Here is a 15,828-nt window from a genome sequence, read left to right as displayed (position 1 = left end):
TGCAGTCACTGCATCTGCTGATTTTGTTGTGTCTCCCCCCCCCCCCCCCCCCCCCACAAAAAAAAAAAAAAAGATAACACTGGCTTTTGCAAGACTAAAGAGAAAGAGGTTTATGTATGAGCTAGGAAGAGCTCTTTGGAGATACACATGTATGCATTTTGTGTGTATGTGAGCATATCTATATAAATACCTTAAAATATACATATTGACATACACAGTCACAGTGTAGTCAATTAAACTATAATCCCCATTGATTTAACTATATATTTTGCTATTGGCATGGATAATGTTATTTACAGTTGGTGATTGTGTGTTCCTGGAAAGATGGGAAATGTTCAATTGCCATTGGCTGTAAATACCTTTTGTCATATAAATAATCCTTTGGTCTCCAATCCATAATCAAAATAAAACTCAAATTCCACTGATTCTTCTGAAGAGTCTGGATATACAGCTTGCACAGTTCAGTTATTTCCAGAACACCCTTTAATAGAAATCAAATGCCATAATGAGATGTACTGCAGGGTACCTGCCCAACACTAGATTGTACAGTCTTACCCTGCATTTTAGTACATTAAGAGGGTACTTTCAAGTACAAAACTTAAAATGTTGCACTTAATTTTATTGGAATATGGCCTTATTCCTTAAAGATTAGCCAGATCTGAACTGAAGATGTGAAATTACAAATACTTACAACATTGGTGGCTGAGCAAAACAATGGTAGCACTTCAGCTATATGCAAGTGTTCTTAAGCTTGACACCTTGGAGTTGACAGGTAGACTGTACATTGGAAAAATCGTAAGACTCCTATTTTTAGTTCTAAAAATAGTTATTTCTATAAAATCTATAAGTACTTTTGAGCTTATGCTTCTGTCAGTCAACAAAAATGCAAAGGAATAGCATCTTCAGCTAAAATGCTGTAGTGGGAATGGGAAATAAATCATTAAAAAGACTGGTTGTTGCAGTCAATACCCAAGCAGTTTAGGTGACAGGTATAATTGATATATTGATATAAATAATTTTTTTGTTTTATATTGGGTTTTGCTAATTCCTTTGCTTCCTGCCTGTGAAGGTATTGGTCAAAGCAGTCCACTGGGAGCATGTCTACTGTACATACAATCTCTGTGACTGATATGGATGTAATGAGGTTTTTTCCTGCTTCATAGGTCTTGCAGTCATTCCCCTGACCAATGGCTCAACGAGCACATTGAGACTCCTTATGAAAAACAGCTCTGCCAGCTGAATGGCTGGAAGCTTATGAGTTTGTCTGCCAGGCTTCTCTGAGTGTATAAACCGGTTGCTGCAGCTCTAAAAATGATGTGACTGGTGCAGTAGTGATTTTCTGCACTGAAGGTGGATGCTGACAGGAGTTATGTACTGCAGATATTTTAGTGAATTCTGAAAGGACTGTGCTGTAATACAACATTTTCAGATACAGAATTCTGTGGTTCTGATTTCTTCTAATGTGTGATTTCCTCTCCATCATTATCTTCTGTAGAATTATATTTGTGGGAAACCAGTCTATATGACTGTGCTTTATGTTGTAACAAGGAATTGTTTTCCCTAGTTTAATTTAATATGTTTTGGCTCTAGAACATACCTCAGTTTCCTGCATTTATTTGTTATGTGTTGGGGAAATGCACGAGGGACACAGAAAGTGCATGTGCCCAGTTCTTCTGAGGGTTAGGACTGAACTGAAAATTTATTGTGCCAGGTAGCAACTACTTGGACAGCTGCCTAGCTGGGTTTCTTTTGATTCTAAATGCTCTATGTCATTTCTAACACTGCCAAGGGGAAACATATGGGTTTTATTTATTGATCACTCTCTGTTCTGTGAGGGGGTTAAAAATACTACACTGGGGTATTAATAGCTTTTCTCTGAAAATAGTAAATGCTTCCTGTAATTGAAGAGTAAGCCTCTCGCTGTCATTCTAGTATAAACATGCCATGAGAAATGCTCGCTTAAAAAGATCTTTTGCTCTTGTTCAGTGTTTGTCAGGTTCAACTCCAGCCATGGCTTCCCAGTGGAGGTTGGTTCGGATGCCAGCATCCTCCAGCTGAAGGAGGCAGTTGCCCAGCGACAGGGAGTTCCAGCTGACCAGCTGCGGGTGATTTTTGCAGGGAGGGAGCTCAGCAATGACTTGACACTGCAGGTAAGAATCCCTTGATAGCTTCTCCCCTGGACAGCTGCCAGCTACACTGCCTCTGCCTCTAATGCTGCCAATCTGATGTTCATGCCTGAGATCTAATAAAATAAATAGTGCCTGGGGATTCCTTGAACTTTACTCCACACTGCTTCATTAATTCTGACCTTCTTAATTATGCATTAAAACAGCAAGCAGGAAGGGTAGGGAAAGAGAGGGAGCATGAGAGAGAGCTGTGTCTAGTGAATAAATGTTTACTGACTACAGAAGCAAGCCATGCACAATTTCTGTATCTGTTCAATTTCTATCTTACTTATTCCATTTGAATCTTAATGAAGAAGGATGTGAATAAATTGCTCTAAATCAGGCTGCACAGTCATCACATTTTATAGAATTTGTAACCCAATTGTGACCCCTGGAGGATAGCTACATGGCTGCTGCTGTGCCTGCACAGGTGTGTGTGATGCTGGAGAAGTGGTTCCAGATCAGAAAGCCCACAGAAGTTCTCCAAACCACTGAACTCATAAATGTGTGAAGCTAAAAGAGGAGCAGGGGGCACAGAAGAGCAGCTATAAGCAGGTATCTGAATTTCAGCTCCTGAAGGTTAGCAAACTGTTCTCTTCAATAAATGCAGAGGGCTGTTCATCTGTAGTGAGCAGCAGGAAGCATTGAAAGATATGTTAAAGTTGCTCATTGCTACTGCTACCAGTGCAGCTGCAGTTTCTTTATAAATAGCTTTGTTTATCCAGTGTGTACATTTGGCAATCCATTCCAATAGCCAGAGTTTAGCATAAGATCACACATTTAAGACAATTGGGAAACTTGGGGAAACCTACTGGCCTTTCAGCAGAGTGCAAATACTGATTTAATGAAACTGCTATCCTTCTACAGTGGTATCAAAGAGCTCCAGATACAACCTGTAGTAGTGCAGGTGATTGCATAAAAGATCCCTCACAGGCAGAACTATTCAGATTAATCTGTACTCATGTTTCAGACATATTGTTGTGCTCAGAATGGCTGCTAAGCCTGAGTACAGAAAGTCACTACTGTATTGATGACCTATCACTGCTTCTCCTTGAGTATGGTATTTGTTGCTTTGCAAAGGGCTTTAGGGAGTTGCAGCACACAAAGGAAGCTGTAGAAATGTGAATTGCTGTCAGTCTCCAGTGCATCAGCTGTGAATAGTGTTGATGCATACCTGCAGTGTGCTCAGTGTGCTCCACATACATGTGAGAACATATATATGAAAGTGTGAGAATGAAAAACAATCGTGTGAATTGTAGAAGTTGTAAGTTGCCAGTTGCTAGATTGGGGTGTCTGTGTTGTTCTATCAGAAGCTTCTGAACCAGTTCACTTTTCCTGGCAAGCTGCAGGTTTTGGTATTACTGCCATTTTGTGTCAGCATGTAACACAGATTTTTCAGCCCAGTTTGACACTTGCAACCAAGTTTGTTGCTGGCTACAACATGGAATCTGTTGCCAGGGAAATTAAAAATTGTGTTATGGGTATACAGACCTCCTGATGATGTAATTTCCTTGGGATGTCATAATTATCATGTCTAGTTAGGACTTCCTATTGTTTAGTAAACTGGATCTAGATTCACCGCTTTGACTCTTGGTTTCTAAATCAGATGGGAAGTTCAAAAGCTGTTTCAGATGGTACAATTCATGCTTCTGTTTTTAGGTGACTTAAATATTGCAGTGATTAATATCATCAGCATGTATCAACTACACTTTTATTCTTAATATTTGATTGAATGCATTCTAATTTGTTTCTGCTTTTCCTTTTTTTCTGTCTTTTGATTGTGTGTGTATATTTATTTATCGTGGAAATTTGTCAACACAAGAAAGAGTTGTGTATTTGAGGTGTTTGGGTTCCTGTGGTAGGCTATCTGGGTTTTTGGCATAAGAAGCTAATAAAAGCTTGGGTTCTAGTGAAGTAATAACTGCTGGCATTTATGTTGCGTCTGTAATTTCAGAATTAACATCATATATGAGCAAATTAACTAACTCCTGTTTTCTAGAGCTATGGATTTGGATGCAAAATAAGAAAAATTCTACTCTAAAGATGATGCTCTAAAGTTATTTCATTTGATAGTAGCATAGAATTTCTGGTAAAACCATTTTGTCCTTCAGTTTTTGGTAAATTACTTTTGAACTTATTTGCCCAAGGAAGGTACTGTGGAAGAATCTAGAGGTCAGGAAAAAGAACTGATGGTATTACAGATAATGAGATTATAGAGGACATGAGAAAAGCTGCAGTAATTGCAGGAGTATGAGGCAGGGATGTAGGAAATACTCCAGGACAGCAAACTTTATTGGTTTCACAGCTCACAGAACAACCAAATTTGGCTTGACAGCTACCTTAGAATCTCAGGCAGCCGATACAAAACATGACTGAGAATGTGAAAGCTGTGTTTGTTTTCCTGTTTGGAGGGAAGGAAAAATCTTTCCTGGTAGCTGAGACTTGTAAAAAATATAAAGCTGGAATGGACAGATGTTAAAGAGAAATTATTATAAGAAAGAAAGTGCTGAGATATTAAATAAGTACTTTGATATCATCAACAAGAGTAAAAAAATTGTAGGAGGGATAGGAGTGAAATATGTGTGGAGACATTTAATTTGGTTCCGCAGATAAGTGTTTTGTCCTTGAAAAAAGAAAGGAAGATTAGACACAGATTCCATTGTGCACAGGGGAGATCAGTATCTAAGCTAGTGACTAAGGGACAAGTAGTGAAATTAGAGCCATGGTAAGCAAAGATTGGTAATGATTGGATGAAGAATGAGACCTGCAAATTTGAATCTCATAAGAAGGAATTAGAGCTATAAGCTGATTCCTAAAAGCCTAGCAAATGGTGTCACTTTAAGGGTGCTAAACATTTTGAAGAATGATGAAGAGCTCCCTACTGATTACAGTTCAGTTTGGAATGAGTAGAAGTAATTAATTAATATAGACCCAAAAATAGGAATTCTTTCAGAAGGTTGTCATGAGTATGGAAGATATGAAAGATCTCCTTGTAGCAATCCTAAGACGGAAAGAACAGAACCATAACAGATTCACCAACAGAATAAACAGGAGGTAGCTGCATATCAGGGACCTTGAACAAGAGGTGACTGCTTACAGTACTGTCATTGCCTCTGAGAATGGCAAAATTAGTTAACAAAGCTTCTGGTAGTAAAGTGTGTAATATGTATTGATAAACAATTTTGCTTAGTGCAAGCAATTTGAAATTTACTACTGATAACAGCAGTAGTATTATATTAGTACAGACTTCCTCTTTCTTGGAGAACTCAGAGTCCCCTTGTGTGAAAGAGCTCTTTGCAAACAGTTTGCAGGAGAGATTCTCTGCCTTGCAGAACTTACAGTCTAAATGAATAAAGCAGACAATGATGTGATGGGAATCAGTAGCTTAGCTTGTCCACAGTCAGTAGCAAAACAGGGATAGAATTAATTCTTGTTTCCCCATTCTGTACCAGTTCTTTTTGACAGTGTTTCCTATATGAGGTAAAGCTAGAAAATGCTGTTCTTTGAGAGACTAAGTATGTGGCAAGTAGCAGGGCTTGTTAGTTTTGTGCTAACAGCAGTGCTCCCCTGAGACAGCTTCTGGATCAGTGTTAGCTTGTACTTGACTGCAGCATAGGCTTGACGCTTGGAGCACAGGTTTCATGTGAATTTGGCTTTGGCTGCATCCATCCATATAGGTGCTTGCTTACAATTAAAAATAATTTATATGTACATCCAAGAAACAAAGAAGCACGACTAGAAGTTATTGTTAAACACTGGTTTGTGAGCTCATAAACATAACTGAAAGTGAGTAAAAAGGAACAGCGCAATTGCAGTTGCAACACAGATGATCATCTATGCAAAGGAGGGAAGAGAGAACTGGTAGGGGAGAAATGGTGCTGTTTTTTAGCAGGAACAGGTACTTGAACAATAGAGGATTGCATTTCATCAAAGAAGGACCTTGTGTACATAAATGTATGGCAACTTTCTTGCTCTCTAAGCACTGTGCAGTACAACAGAGCTTCCAGAAGTTCTTATATTGCCCTGTTTCATTTTACTGAGGGTTCAAAGAAGAAACCAGGTGACACAGTGCAAAATGCATCCCTCACCAGCAAAACCCCCCCCCATGTTTAATTATAAAGTACTGAATGCTAAGATTAGATTGGGTCTTTTGACACAGTTACTACCTTTTGCTACAATCTACAGTTTTATATATAGGATACCAAATCACTCATGGAAACAACTTTGATATTCAGCAGTTTTGTGGGTTACAGAATACTGTTGAGCCAACATTTTCATACTTAAATGCTGTTTGTAGAGAACTGCCCATAGACATACTGACTGAATCAATCATCATATGTGAAATTCAAAGAGAAAAAAATCATTTTATGTGTGTGCGTGTTTAAATCAGTATTTTTGGTCAATATTTGATTGATCTGTGGGTCTTTTATTTCTTGTAAAGCTGGAAGAGATGGGTACTGTACTTCAAAACAGGAAAAGATAGCTGAATTATACTTAGATATATTATAGTAACAAGGAAATCTAAAGATGCTACGTCTGTGTTGCCAGGTAATGTGGACTTGGCTAAATGAGAGGATGGCAGGACTGCTCACCCTTGGTTCTTTTGACGGCTACAGACTCACTGTAACAACAGAGATGTGTTGAATAAATTTTTCCAAGACTTGTGTTGGGCCTCATGGTGTTATATGCTCACAGTGCATGTGGAAAGTACCACAGAGCCATATTTACTGTGATGTTAAGTCAGGGCTAGCTTGGGTCGACAGATTTTCTGTGTTGTTTAAGAGGATACATTGCTCATTAATTGTCCTGGCAGATCAAGAGCTAAATGCATTTATGGAGGAGACCTTCAAGCCCAGAAACACATTTCCATTCTGCTTTTAAATGCACTTATGTTCTATTATTTTTATTATGCTAAGTTTTCCCTGGAATTAGAAGACTATGAAAAATATTTAACTACATCTAAATGAGGGCTAAATTATCTTCAAGTAGTTTGATAATTTCAAAAAGTTAATGGGCCATTTCTGATAGGAGCTACAGATTCTAATATGGCCTTGAAATTTTCTGGGTCCTTCTTGATTCTTCTGATATTTCTTAGTGTGTTTTTGTTGGCCTGCTGAGGATTGAGGACAAACGGTGACAGGGTTTTCTTTGCAAACTTTCTTCATTGTGCATTCAGTACAAAAGTGGTTTTATTTCTAGAATTTTCTAGGTTTTGGTATCTAGATGAATTCTGTGTTCTTTTCTGAGTCTGGTTCATGGGTTCCTGGAATAGGGGTGCTGGTGCCAATGTTCTTATAGGAGTCTTACTGACTCATAATATTTCTGTATGACCTGTGCTGTCCTTTTAGATTAATTTCCAAATTTTTAAATATGAGTTTATTTTGTTTTCTCCTTTGCTGACAGTTTCAGTAAATTGTGAACCTATTAAATTAATAATTAAATAATTTCTCTTAGGCAGTTAAAATTCCCTGTATTGAGGCCATTAAGTGAATTTTGCAAAATCCATTTTTGAAAGAGCAGTTGCTTTGTGTAGGTCTGATACAGAAACTGCAATACTATTTGCATGAAATACAGTGTGCTGATAAGAAACTCCTCTGGCAAAGCACTCTAGTTCTTCTCAAGGCATATATAATGTTTCAGAATGAAATTATCTTGAAAATTGCCCCAATATTAGATGTGCCTTTTGTTTTCCACCTACATACTTGCATAAGGCAGACACTTATTGAATCTTTTCCCCTTGTCATGAGTATAACCCAGTTCATATGTTTACAATGCTGTCCATTTTATAATACGGATCCATCTTTAGGTTGCAGGAGAGAAAACGGGTAAGCAAAAACTTTAAAAAAGCTGTAGTTAAAGTGGTGGCAGTGAGTAATAACTTTTATGAGTCTCTAAATCATGACAGTAAAAGAAAGGTCAGCCCACATCTTTCATTCATCACCTTTCTAAATTGCTGTGGTGAAAAAATGTTTAGCATACAGAACATCATTACCAAAAACTGTAGTTGAATAAGCGGAAGGTCAAGGATCGTAGAGATATTTCCTACCTTCTTCCTTCCTTTTCCTCAAAGATAAAACATGGCATTCATTGTTCTACTAGACTACATTTATAAGGAAGTATTGATAGGCTATGTACTTTGTAATTCATAACTTAAATAGAGCAATAATTTGAAAATATTTGTATTGTCTCAAAAAAAGAAGCAAAAATTAGGGTTTCATTAACACTTTACATAGTGAAATTATTGGATTAAGAAATGAGAAATTGGGACAGAGTATCTGTGAATTCGTTTTTAACATTGAAAATGTTGTGTCAGGAAAATAAAATTGTAAAGGAAGGATGGAAGGCACTGGAAAGTTTTTTTAAACAGCAGGTAGCATACCAAGCATACTGCCTCACTAGAAAGGTGGGATGTAGTTCCTTGCCATTATTTCTTTGCTTTTATTTTAATTCTACTTATCTAAATCTTATCTAAATACAGCTCTGATTCTCTGAAATGTCATCTGTAATACATTTATATTTGTAATTATCAAGGTCGCACAGCTATTTAATTACCCAGCCTGGGTTTCCTTATTTTCTTTTTCAAGCTTTTTCACTAATTGTAGTTGAAAATGTGGGAGGGAAACTTAAATGTTTCCTATCTGGTTACAGTTTTCATCACAGATGAACCTCCATACTCTAGGGGTTGCAGAATTATTCCTGTGAGTCATGGCTTTTATGGGTGATGGGAGAAGAAATGAAAAAAACAGAGTTGCATTATGACAGCAAAGACCCCATGAAAGTAAATAAAATTGGTCATCCTAAAAAAAATAACACTAGTACAGGCTTAAAGAGAAAGAAGACAATTATTTTAGGAGTTACTGAAGCAAAAGTATACATGTAATTCCTTATGTATCCTTGGAGCAACACTTATTGCATCTACAATTCCTAGAAGTTTTCTTATGAACTCTAAAAGCCTGTTGAAGAAACAAAAGTAAAGTGTTTAAAAAAAAAATCAGTAATAAGGAATACAGTAGAGCAATGCAATCTTGTCTCCTCATTTAGACTAAATAAAGCAGCAAAAGTACCTGTTCCACAAATGAATTATTTTCCTCATATACTGAGCAGGTTGTTATTCCTTTTTTGGGTAAAACATTGGCTCCTTTGATTTAGTGAAAATTATGCCATTGACTTTCCATGAGCCAGCATTCTCCCTCTCATTTTCTCTTGCTCTCATTTTCCCTCTCACTTATTCTCTCCCTTTTTCTCTTACCAACACACAAAATCCATATTGTCCTGGGGAAGCTTCTCAGCTAGTGCAAAATGATATAACTTCCATGTATAGAGGTATGGATGTGATTCCCATTCCTGTGGAATCCAGTTTTCAGTGCTCTTCCTGAATGAATTGATCAGTGTTTTCCTCACTTGTATTGCTGTTCTTATTGTTAGTTTCCCATAGTTCAAGCCATTTCTGCTTTTCCCAGTCAATTCCAGGTCTTTGAAATCCTGTCCCCATCCAACATCTGTTGCCTATTAAACCAGCTTAGGAAACTAATTGTCCTTTCTAATCTTTCCCTTTCCCAGGCTAAGAAATAATGGGGAGAGAATGACAAAACTAAGTTACCTTGCAGATCTACTCTATCTGCAAATGAGTGGAAATTTCCTTCTACCCATGGTTTCTGTCTTTTATAGGGTGAGGTGCTTCTGTATCATCCTTGTTTTCTGATCTCCTTGTATGCGACCAAGACATCTCTGTGTGATAATGTATAAATTACCATCACCTTATTTTAGGTAATTTTGAAAAGGTGTGTAAGTGTTGGCAGATTTTGGTTGATGAGATTACCCTTCTCATGGAGACATTAAAAAAAACCCAGTTTCTAGGTTTACGGTAGAATTAATATAAAAAAGGATACCAATAATGAAACATCTTTAAACTGAAAAAACATTTCTAATACATTTTTCCCCTATTAACTATTTGACATAAAACAGTACGATGGAAGCATATAAAAGTTTTATTGTCATATATTTTGTATGCATGATATACCAGAGCTCTGACTTCATGATTTGTTTCTTATGCAGCTCATCCCAAATTATCCTATAAAATATTTTTACTGTACTACCTTGCCATCTTTAACATAGCAATCTATTCATTTGTATCTTTCATGGTATGCAGCAAATTGTGTGTACAAAACAAGTAAATGTATGCAGGTATGTTTAAGGAAAGAAAATAGTAGCTGCTAACCTCTTTAACCAATATCATATAACCTTTTTTCCTGCCTTATTTTCATTACCCTAGATGGTAATTTTGGGTCTTTGTTTACTATTTATCTTGCAGCAGTGTGTTTATTACTACAGTTTAAGCACATCTAATTTAAAGTGTCAGAGCTTAGGGGAAAGGAAGAAACAATCCAATTTTAAAGTATCTTAATGTTTCCACTGTCAGAATTTTATAGCAAAAATGTCTCAAAGACCATAAATGGCAATAAATAATTCAAAGTGACCAGCTAAATGTATATCATTGGAAACATTAATCTTTATGAAAGTGTCCCTTCTTTATAAATAGTGAAAACTGCAGTGCCTTTCTTCTGAATGCACTAAGATGTTTAGCTTTATAATACTGGTGTAATTTTTGTTTCTGGTCCCTAAGTAGTAGTGGAAACTTCTGTTAGTTTTCTAAAAATAATTTTTTAAATGTTTGCTATGACAAATAAAGGAAGCAAGGAAGTGACGCAGACAACAACACAGCAGAGTATCAAGGGGAAGAAAGGATACATGAAGAAATATCTGCCATACTGAGTATCAGAAGTCTAGAAGAATTGCGGGAGTTTCAGATAAAAAGGTTTCAGGTACATCTGAGAGGTTTGACAAAGAAGGTTATGCTTAATTATATGGTATTTACTAAATGTGGTGGAGATTACACGAGCGGCCAAAGAAAAAATTATTATATGGCAGATCTCATGAAGTATCTGAGGTTGTCCTACCAGGCAGGAAAGCAAGAGATAAGATGAAGGGTGAGATATACAATAGATGACTGCAGAAGCATGGAAACCCAAGGAATTGAATTGCAAAACTATATGAATTGACAGCAGCCACTGGTAAGCCCATATCTAAAACGAAGCAAAACAAAACCAAACAGTAGATTTTCAATGTGTTTATATCATTTGCAATGTCAGGCTATTTGTGGAGGATATAAAGAAGTGCATTTAAGGTCTAACACCTAAAATGGTGGAGATGAACATGTTATCACTTTTAAAAGAGGTGTGATTACATTACAGAAATCAACCTTATGCAGTAGACCCACTTAGTGGGTCATCAGAATCAAGTGATTCTTTAAGCCTGTCATTAGATAAGATTAAACACTTTTCCCTTGCAAAATGGTAATATTTTTTAAAAATTAAAAAGCCTAGAAATTTATTCAGTACATTTTTAAAGAAATTAAAATAAAAATCTGAAGAGCAGTAATCCATGCAGTTCTATTGTCTGGGAAGTCAATTTAGGAAATACTCCAGCTCCTTTACCTGACTTGAGCTGTGCAGTGAATGCATTACCTACAACAATAAGTTGAAACAAAATATTAAACTTGCTCAGCATACTCAGTATTTATTATCATTTTTATTGAAGTCAGATACTGGGAATTGTTATCCTATAATCCATCAAGGCAGCTAAAGAATTATGTAGTGCAGAAGTGTGTGCAATTCTAAATACATTACAGGAAACAAAATTTGGGGAGGTTGAACCGGTAGCCATTGATTTGGTGGGATATATTTTCAACCAGAAATGTTGGCCCTATAAGCACCATTCAGCCAAGTAAGCATTTAGCTTTATTATGAATTAGAGCTGTGAGTTCTGATTTCAGAAGAGTGGAGAAACTGGATGCAGTAGCACATAACAGCGTTAGTACCTACACTGTGTGCCTGCAATGATTTGTGCACTTGCTTTTCAGAGGACCATTCTGTAAATGCCATCCTTTATCACTGCAGAGGTAATAAAAGCAGCATCCCCAGAAGTGTTCATTTCCGATGGAATTCATTGCTGATCTCATCTATTTAAGTGAATGCAAATGAAAGCTCTCTCTCCTGTTTCTCTGAAGGATTGATGCATTTCTGACTTGTGAGCAATGCTCAGTGTCAGTCTCCAGAAACAAATGGAGGAAGATTGACACAGAATGGGTTCATGCCTCAAGTAGCCACAGGATTTAATCTCCTTGCATCTCTGGGTGTATATGTGTCAGTCATAAAGCAATCTTTGAGTTACTTATCTCCTGACATAATTCAAATCTCTCAGAAATGTTATTTTCCTATTAAAAAGAAGGATTGACTTTGCAAGGCCCCAGTGGGCTATAGAAAATATTGGAAAAATTGCTATCAATAAATAAATGAAATATAGAACTGGAGAAAGAGCTCATTTTGTTCACATTTATGGAAACTTTCATATGTTCTGTTGTTTCACTGCATTAGAAACATGCTACTTCCATTGTAAGGTAATTTAGTGTGATGTATTGTGTATTTATACTTAAAACTAAAAATTGAATTTTTCTAGCAGCAGAGAACAGTAACAGCCCTGCAGGATATACACCAGCTCACTAGTTAGGCCACTACCTGCAGTTTTAAAGTTGCACTGTACTGGAGGCTATTAGTCAGCACCATGGTTTCTAGTGCTGCTTACACAAGAGAAGTTGCATTAGAATTTAAAAACAAAAAAGAGCATTTGAGAGAGAAATAGCCTTTCCTAAAGTGAGAGAAGGAAGAGGTTTGCTTTGGAAGCTTGTTTTGCTGTTGCTCACTTTGAAATCTCTTTGTGGTAGGTTTGTTTGGTCCCTTCTGAAATTATCAGCATGCCAATGCCTTTTTAAAAGATGCACACTGGGGACAGCATGAGAGGTCCTGTTGCTGAACAACTGTGTGTCACGTCCTGACTTACACTACAGGAGGGAGGCTGAAATATGCTTTTTAATGCCCTCATAACTCAGTAATCCTCATAGTTCTATAACTTTGTTGTTTTGAAGAAGACTGCTTCTATTTTCTTGAGGAAAATGCTGTTTAAAGACCACATGATTTATTTGGCTATGTTAGGCTGGAAGCTTCCTGCAAGAATCAGAAAAAGTTTGTGACATTCACTTATATTTCTGATGGAAATGTATTTCTACTAATTTTTTTTTACCAGTTTTCATTGTATTAGTAATTTATATCCATGTGTTTTGATTTTACTGGAGTACATTATTAATTTGCAGCCTCTCATTCTGGAATGTGGACTGCTGACTTTGAGCTGAAAGAGGTGCTACAACCTGCTGCCCAAGTGACTTACAGGGTGATCTGCCAATATTGGGGCTTTTGAATTTAAATCTACTCTTATGTAGACTATGTGAGAGGTTCTTTGTTCTGTCTTGTGTAGTCAAGGTGCACTGACAGTATAAGAAGTAGTACTCTTTCTGCACACCCTGCTTCATTCACTTCTTATTAAAACTGTTTGTTTGTTTTTGGTGTTTTCAATTGCATTTTCTGTAGTTATTTCCTCCTGTGCAGAATTCAGGTTGATGATCTGAGCTCTCACAGACCAGCTTTTTGCAAACATCCTATCCTAGGGCTGAAAGTGTATGTATCAAACTTGCTTTCTTTTTTTATCAAACTTCCACTTAAGCTTCTGGGCTTTGATGTTTTTGTTAGTTCTGTGCTTTACATCCTCTTCAATTTATTTGCTTTTATGTAAGAAAGGTCAAATGCTGCACATGACCCAATGTTTGCATTTTGAAGTGTTTGCGGAAGAACCAGGGTGCTGTGTTCTTCCCTCCTGCCTAGAGAAGTCTTCCTTTTCAGTTCACAGGGAAGATGTGCATTTTATTATGCAGTGTGTGGCTGGATAATACATAAAGCTTGCTCTCAGTTAATTTTCAGCTATTAGTTTGGAAACAAAACTGGAAAGCAAAGGCATATGTTAATGATGATCACATACATTAGGATGCCCATAAGGTCACCCTGCATTGGCAGTGGAGTTGGACTAGATTCCCAGAGGTTCCTTCCAACCCTAACAATTCTGTGATTGCTTGAAATTGGTTAAAAAACAAACAAAAAAAAAAAAAACAAACAAAAAAAAAAAAAAACAAAAAAAAAACACCTTTGTTACTTTTAGAATTCAAAGTTGCATTTGGACCATCATAGTTTGTAACTGATTCTGCTTAACTCCATTCTGTATTTCCTGTCTGCCCTAACCCATGAACACAGAAGATCAGAAAATTTTCACAGAGGAATACCCATGGGTTTGTTACTGGTACAGTAAGAAAACTCTCTGAATAGATCTTATACAAAGAGATGCAGAAAAATCCAGTGACATAGTCTTGTATGATAGTGATTTCATTGCAACTACAGATTGGTTTTGGTTTCATGTAACTGTTAAAGGTGGTAGCCCTTTATATTTTCCTTTGGAAGATGCCATGCTTTCAGAATTATGTATATGTGTGTCCAGACAATATATATAGTTTTCTGAGTTTTTTAGTGTTTAGTTCATTTGTGGTTTAGATTTTAGAAAAATGTATCAAATTTCATAATCATAAGCAGGTTTTATGTTCTATATAGAATGCATATGTTGAATGTTCAGTGTGTGTGTGTATATATATATGTAAGACTTTCTAGTTTTTCTAGTTTCCAATACAAAGTTAGCCCCCAGGCCACTGTTTCATTTGCCCTGTTGTAGGTATTTGGAAGATTTAGGAGGGAACTTTAATCGCTAGTATTAATATATTGATATTTATTGGTATTTTTATTCACAATATGTATATATCTTAACTGCATTCCTTACATATTTTTCACATTTTGAATCATTTGGAGATCTGCATCAGGGTTGATAAAATGCTTTCCAAAATGGTTAATCATGTGGTTCAAGTAGAACATTTCCTATTATTATTAGTTATAAAATATTCTGGTTTTATTTTAAGGCTTTTTATATATTACAGGTTCCGATAATATCAAGCCTAGTTGTTTCAATTTCATTTCATGTGTCAGAAACTAATGGTGTTCAAATTCTAGATGAACAGAAAAAACCCAAAGCTATTAGGTAGGAGTTGCATTGCTTTAGATTGGAAGCAATCATTTCCCCATCCTTTCATTTTATGCTGGTTTTCAATTGCTAACAGTTTTCAAGAAAAGCAGACATGGAATCAAGCTGTAGAATATAATACCCTGGCTTTTTCTAGGGTTTGCCACATAACTGAATACCAAATGAACACAGTCTCTGTATTTTCCAGGCATAAGTAACATGGAATTAATCTGGGAACAGCTATATTTGCTCATATATTTCTCTGAAATATGATTTTAACAGAAAAGAGCAATTGTTCAAAAAAAGTGTATCCAGACTGAGAATTATTTAGGAATATCTGGAATCGAAAGTGCTTAACACCTGAGACATCAGCTCATGCTTATGTCATACCAAAACTGCAGCAGAAAGTCATCACATCAGAGTGGCATTTCCTTTCCGTGCTCTGGGAAGCCTTGGAACCTGTAAGAGATACATCTAATGGAGATAATTGCTGCCAGATGTGCAGAGAAGAAACCTCAAAGCATACCCTGATTTATCCTTTTTTTTTTTTTTTTGATAGAGTGATTGTCCTTGCAATGTGAGGTGATAGCTGACAGTAGTATATTTTCCCTCCTAACTATAACCACAAAATTCAAAATAAATTTTAGTTTAATGGATT

At 36.5% G+C, this 15,828-nt stretch overlaps 1 protein-coding gene across 8 annotated transcripts in view; it reads left to right on the top strand.

Moving 5' to 3' along the window:
- Positions 1-15,828, top strand: part of PRKN (parkin RBR E3 ubiquitin protein ligase) — a 706,034-nt gene that overhangs the window by 128,300 nt on the left and 561,906 nt on the right. For 6 of the 8 annotated variants that reach the window (XR_011149828.1, XR_011149830.1, XR_011149829.1 and 3 more), the window contains exon 2: positions 1,987-2,150. Coding sequence is in view for 5 of the 8 variants with exons in the window: in XM_069010098.1 (XP_068866199.1) it covers positions 1,987-2,150 (164 nt within the window). In the remaining 3 variants the exon portion in view is untranslated. Of the gene's footprint in view, positions 1-1,986; positions 2,151-2,595; positions 2,721-9,833; positions 9,933-10,854; positions 10,988-15,828 lie in introns of those variants that run through there. The other 2 variants (XM_069010099.1, XM_069010100.1) reach the window with 2 other exon arrangements.

This window comes from Aphelocoma coerulescens, chromosome 3 (assembly GCF_041296385.1).
Source record: "Aphelocoma coerulescens isolate FSJ_1873_10779 chromosome 3, UR_Acoe_1.0, whole genome shotgun sequence".
Taxonomy (NCBI): Eukaryota; Metazoa; Chordata; class Aves; order Passeriformes; family Corvidae; genus Aphelocoma; species Aphelocoma coerulescens.
Note: the sequence above shows the minus strand (reverse complement) of the source record. Positions and strands in the feature narration are given on the sequence as shown.